Below are 6,062 nucleotides of genomic sequence, written 5' to 3'. Positions count from 1 at the left end.
TGCAGATAGTGAACCAACTGCAACACCCTATAAATATATAGATAAAAAGAAACAAAAGCAAAAGGAGAAGGGGGGCATAGACCAAAACCTTCTCAAACAAGGAAAAAGCAAAAACAAGAAAAACAAAGCAAAAAAGAAATAAAAAGCAACCAACAAACCAAAAGATAGGAAGGAAAGAACGAAATCACTGATAGAACTTAAGTCAAGTCGGAGGTCTTCCCTTAGAACGAGTGTTATGAACCTGAAAACCTTTCTGCACCTTCTTCTTCTTACTCTTAGACACCTCAATAAATGGCTCTTCTCTAGCAAGAGAGCGGTTCTTCAAGTAGTTGATAGTTGCCTCTCTTTCTTCCTCATCAGTATAAACCCGAGGCTCACTTGCACAAACATCATTGTCTTTCAGATAAGGCCGCAAAATTTCCAAGTCATGGGCGATGTTAGGATTTAAAACATCTTTAGTAACCATGACATTGGAAGAACTCAAACCATACCAAGACGGGGGATCCTGAATATAATCCAAGTCTGTGACTGCGTCACTCCAAGGACCAACAATGCGCATATGAGGAATTCGTTGCTATGTTTGTCTTCACTTTGTTTTTCATTCATCACTTCAACATGTGCTTCTTCAACATGTGCTGATAGAACCTCAACTGCCTCAGCGGAAGGGCTATAATATAGTTCTTCCTCAGGGTTTATAACATCAACCACAAACACATCAGTTGTTACTTCCGTAGATTTCATTATGTCGAGAATAATAGGATCTTCGTCCGCCACGATTTTCCAACGGTCTTGCACTTGAACATGCCTTTTAGGAACATTCTTAACAAGATTATCTTTAGCGGTGACCTTTTCACGAGCAACTCTACTGGCAGGATCTTTTTTACAATGATCCGATGAATGACCAATAGAATTACAAGTGAAACAAAAGTATGGATGATGTTCATACTCAATCTCAATGTCAAAGGCAAAATTATCTCTTTCAACACACAAATTATCCGGAATAAATCCAGCAAAATTAATATCTACTAGAACACGAGCATAATGACCAAATGTGCTGTTCCTAGTATTCTCATCGCTTCACTTTGTAAATGTGTTGTCCCTTAATTTTCAAACAAATAACACATGTAACAAATATATAAGAATAAATTTAAATATGAAAAAAAATGTAACAAACACGATATATATATATATATATATATATATATATATATATATATATATATGTCTGTTTTTTCTTTCTTTATCATTTAAAAAGTGTAAAAAACTAAATGAGTATATTTACACTTAATTTTTTATTATCCCAATTATACCCTTAAACAACTTTTTCTATAATAAAGATTGTTATTGGTGTTATTAAAATAGATAATCATGTTTAATTTGGTTTGTTATAACTAAAAAGCAACAAACATTTATATTTTTAGTTTTAATCAAAATCAAAATTTCATAAAAAAAAAAAAAACATAGTTCATAATTTTCAAATTTTATCACAGTAAAAAGAGCGGAAAGACGGGCACATGAGTGCCGGTCTTTTCGCTAGTCCAAATAAAGAGAGGGAAAAAAAAAAAAAAAAAAAAGGCAAGCAAGACTTCTAATTCAAGCCCAATTTCAAGTCATTTCTTGCTAGACAAGTTAAGGGTCTTCCAAACATGAACACATTGTAATGTTATAATATAATTTTCTACAAAAACCTATACATATATTTATATGATTTGACGCAGTGGCGGAGTCACGTGAGGACTGGGGTAGGCCATGGCCTCCCCATTAATTTTTTTTATTGTTTTTTTGTACACAGAAAATTACCAAAAATGGCTTGGGTTAATTTGAAAATTACAAGCATGCCATCCTAATGCAGCCACGTTAAAGTGTGTTTTGTTTTTTTGAAGAAGTGAATATGTGTTTTGATACTTTGTATTCACTCATCATGCTGTGCCTAAGTTGGTTGTTACAAGAATCAACATAGTATAATTATAATTATGAGTTATGTACTATAATTTTGATAAATTTGTTTCTTTGTTACAAAGAAAAGTTAAGAAGTCATTTATGTTCAAAAAAAGTTATTTATGTTCTCCTTCTTTATAGTAGAGTTGAGATCAATTTCCAATGGGACATCATCTGATATATTCTGAAACATATCTGTTCTCCTTCTGCATAGTGAATCTACCGATATGCTCACCAATTTTTCAACCCATTCAGGATATGAGTTTCAGATGTATCCAAAAATACTTTTTGATTGTATCGGCTATGAGGTGGAGATCCAACTATTGTTGTTTTGGAGGCCTTGCCTCTACTGCAACTGCCTGGCGGCACACATTTTCTAGGAGGTGGAGGAATCCCCCATGTCTGCTTTAAGTTCAGCTCACAAATCACAATTATTGTTGATTATATTTTTAATTGTTTACTTTAATTTGATTAGAACGTGAGCTAGAAAGAAATATCAGCTTCAAGAACCAATCTAGTCATTCCAACTCTAAATCACTAGATTACAAGAGTATTCCATGAAAAACATTAAACATTGAATTAACAACATGAAAGATATTAAAACAAAGTATCAATCTAAAAAATATTCAAATTGTCTCAGGAACAAGAGAGATCATATTCATATGTAACCTAGCCTAAAAATCTTAATTGCACAAGTACTCTTCTAAACCTTAGGACTTTAATCATGTGATGCAAATGACCTTTCCCAAAACATGCTTAGAAGTTAGAACATGTATTTATAATGGTTGAAAATTGTCATATTGAAAGCTAAAATCAAATACATTTTACAATTGAACGTCTATCTTCGGGTGAAGGAATTCAACTTGTGCTCTTTGTGATGCTCTTTCCATCCTTAACAAGTCTTGTGAAATGTTTAACAGAATTGCTGCATCAAAATTCTTATGCCAAAACCAACTTTAAAAGTAAGAGTCTTTAATGACGAGGAATTTGCAAGTATGAACCGTATCAAACTCATTGCATTTTTAAACCTGCCTCCAACTCTGATACGCACCGTCTGAAGTTGACTAAGACAACAACTATTGCATTCTAACTCCTCCGATTGGTTCGGCTCTTCAACACCATCATAGTTATTACTCTAAATTATAAAAAAATAAGAGTCAAAAGTATGAAAAGAAAAGACAAGCTAAGATTGGTAGAAAAATAAATAAAAGACAAGCCAGGAAAGAATAAGGTATTTATGGTCACCTGTATAGTAAGTTCCACCAGGTTAGAAGCACTTTTGAGTACACTAACAATATACAAAACTTCTCCTCTGTCATTCATATTCAAGGTAAATAATTCCAGATACTTTAAGCTTATCAACTGTGATGGATGAATGATATCTGCATAGAGCTATGAGGTATATTTGTACAACACTTATAAGTACAACTTTCAATGTAAATACTGGAAACATTGGATTGAACCGTAAAAAAAAATAAACAACGTTGCTTCTCTTTCAAACATACAATAAAAGATAAGTTTAAAAGATCAAACTGCGAGGGCATACTAGATAGAAGTGATGTTGCTTCCTAACCTTGTTGCCATATGATTCTATATCTAGCCTCTGAATTTTCGGCAAACTTTTGATCAAACCAGATACTCTATCTTGATTAACCGTGAGACTAAGATCAATCAGATTCTTTGCATTCTTGAGACAAATTGATTTCGCATCTGGAGGAAATATTATGTTGAGCTCTTCAAGTAATGGGCAGCCAGCAATAAGACTCTCAAGTGAACCGAGCTCATATCTATTACATCCTAAGTGAAGCACCCGCAAACTTTTTAAGCCATCGAAGTTGGGCGGAACTGATAAGTTAAATCCAGAAAGCCGAAAGTGAGTCAATTCTTGACAAGAGAAGACAAAAAATGGCATTTTCATATGAGGCAATCTGTTAAATGTTCCGCAATTGAGAAGCACAATATTTTTAATGCCCCTCCTTGACAAAAACAGAATCCACTTATTGAGGTATTCATTTGTGATCAAGAAATTGGAGAACATAGGGATAGGGATGTCAAGAGCAAAACCATATATCGGCCCATTGTGAAGGAAAAGAACTTCAGTGATAATTCTAGAAATCTAAGGGCCAGGGCCATCATGATCCTCAAACCTTCTAAAAAAGTCCTTGTCGAATAAAAGGTGTTCGTATCAAACTGAAGTCCACATATAGCTCCATTTTCTTGACAGAATACTGGTACTAATTAACTAGCTCTTGGATGCTCAAGTGTTTTAGGATGCCATCAATGACATTACATGGTAAGTCACTAATTCAATCAACGCGATCACGGCGATTGGCCTTCTTCTTGGACAGAGTCATAGGTGAACTACAACTCCAAGCAAAAGATTAAATATTACATAAAAAAATAATAGTATAAGTAGATTAAATATATGCACCCATATTCACCATGGAAGAAGACTCCTGGTTAGCTTTTCAATTTACCAAAAGAATAAAAATTATGAAGAAAAAAACAAGGATCTGTTTGTTAAGACATAAAATTGAGCTTATAGCTTATAAGCTCGTATGATTAAAGGCTCTGTTTGTTAAAAAATAGTGGATAGTTGATAAGATAGCTTATAAGCTAGATTAGGAGCTTATAGCCGATAGCCTCTGAAGCCCCGATACTCCAAAAATGGTGAAGTATCGTAACCGACACATATCCGATACCGATACATTCCGATACGGGTATCGGAAAAGTATTGGGCAATTAATATTTATTTTTTTGAAAAACAATGACCGATACGTGTCGGATACGTGCCGATACGCGTATCGGAGAAGTATCGGACAATTAATATTTATTTTTTGAAGGAAAAAAATGACCGATACGTGTCGGATACGACTAACTTGTACTCCGACACAGCTTACTTATACTCCGACACCTATCAGGTCTGGCAGCGCTCTCAAAATCATATTCTCTCTTCTAACCTAAAAATATAGGGTTTCTCGTCACCACATAGCAATAGCTATTCTCTCTTCTAACCATTACCACTGATTGAATTCTACTATGTTTCTTCTGCTGTTTGTTTTCGATATAAATTAGTGTTAACTATTAAGTAGTCAACATTAGACAAAGATGTTCTTTTTCTTATAGTACTTATGATGTTCTCTTTGGATGGTACTAATGATGTTTAGCTATATTCTATCTAATTTGTGCGGAAAAAACATGTAATTGTCACTTGTTTTGATCATTTTCATTAATGTGAATGTTTGTTTATCATCATTTTTAGTTATGTTTATACATTGTGCACTTATACTATTAATTTTAAATTTAATTTTTTAATAACGTATCGAGGCCGTATCGTATTGGAAATTTTGAAAATTTTCCCGTATCGCCGTATCGATATCGTATCGTATCGGTATCATGTCAGGTATCAGGGCTTCATAGCCGATAGCGGATAAGCTAGTGATTGAATTTGTAATGTTTGATAAAATCAACAACTGAACTAGCTTATAAATATGAAATGACATATAAATATATATTTAATTAATAATTAATCTTTTTCAATTAATGCTACAAGGGTAATATTGAGATAAAATATATAAGTTATAAGTTACTTGAATAATTAGCTTATCAAAAAACGATAAAAGTTAGTAAAAATACTCCCTCAGTCCTGTAAGCACTTATTTAACTTTATTTTTATCCCTAAATGTAAATCCATCTTCAAATTACTAGATGCATTTATTATATTTTTCCTAAACATTTCCATAATTAATACTACTAACTTGTCTTGTAATGACACTAATCATGCTCTTGATACATGCTACTTCAAGCATGGTTTTCCTCCAAGGTATAGATACAAGGATGCTTCTCGTAGTGTATGCACTGATTCTATTGCACAAGAAGTTGATTCTGATGATAACAACATGGTTTTGGTTTTGAGTTTAAGCAAAAAAACAGATTCAAAGTTTTCTTATACTGTTACCCTCTGCTTCCCCCACTGCTGCTGCCCACTCCTCAAAACTTGTCAGCTCATACAATCTCCATCACATTCTTAGAAATTTTACATTCAGAAGCTACTGATCACATTCTTTTCCTCACATTATTTATCTCTACTTATCAAACAATTCAGCCGATTTCAGTTTCCCGAC

At 33.4% G+C, this 6,062-nt stretch overlaps 1 protein-coding gene across 1 annotated transcript; it reads right to left on the bottom strand.

Annotated features, from left to right (window-relative positions):
- Nucleotides 1-2,693: 2,693 nt before the first annotated feature.
- Nucleotides 2,694-4,093, bottom strand: LOC25500816 (F-box/FBD/LRR-repeat protein At1g13570). Its single transcript, XM_024772860.2, has 3 exons — nucleotides 3,512-4,093; nucleotides 3,184-3,330; nucleotides 2,694-3,073 (listed from the first exon to the last, which is right to left on the bottom strand). The coding sequence occupies exons 1-3, from the start codon at nucleotides 3,974-3,976 to the stop codon at nucleotides 2,852-2,854; spliced, it is 834 nt and encodes a 277-aa protein (XP_024628628.2). The 5' UTR covers nucleotides 3,977-4,093; the 3' UTR covers nucleotides 2,694-2,851.
- Nucleotides 4,094-6,062: the final 1,969 nt, after the last annotated feature.

This window comes from Medicago truncatula, chromosome 8 (assembly GCF_003473485.1).
Source record: "Medicago truncatula cultivar Jemalong A17 chromosome 8, MtrunA17r5.0-ANR, whole genome shotgun sequence".
NCBI lineage: Eukaryota > Viridiplantae > Streptophyta > Magnoliopsida > Fabales > Fabaceae > Medicago > Medicago truncatula.
The sequence above is the reverse complement of the archived record's forward strand: the minus strand, read 5'-3'. Positions and strand labels throughout refer to the sequence as shown.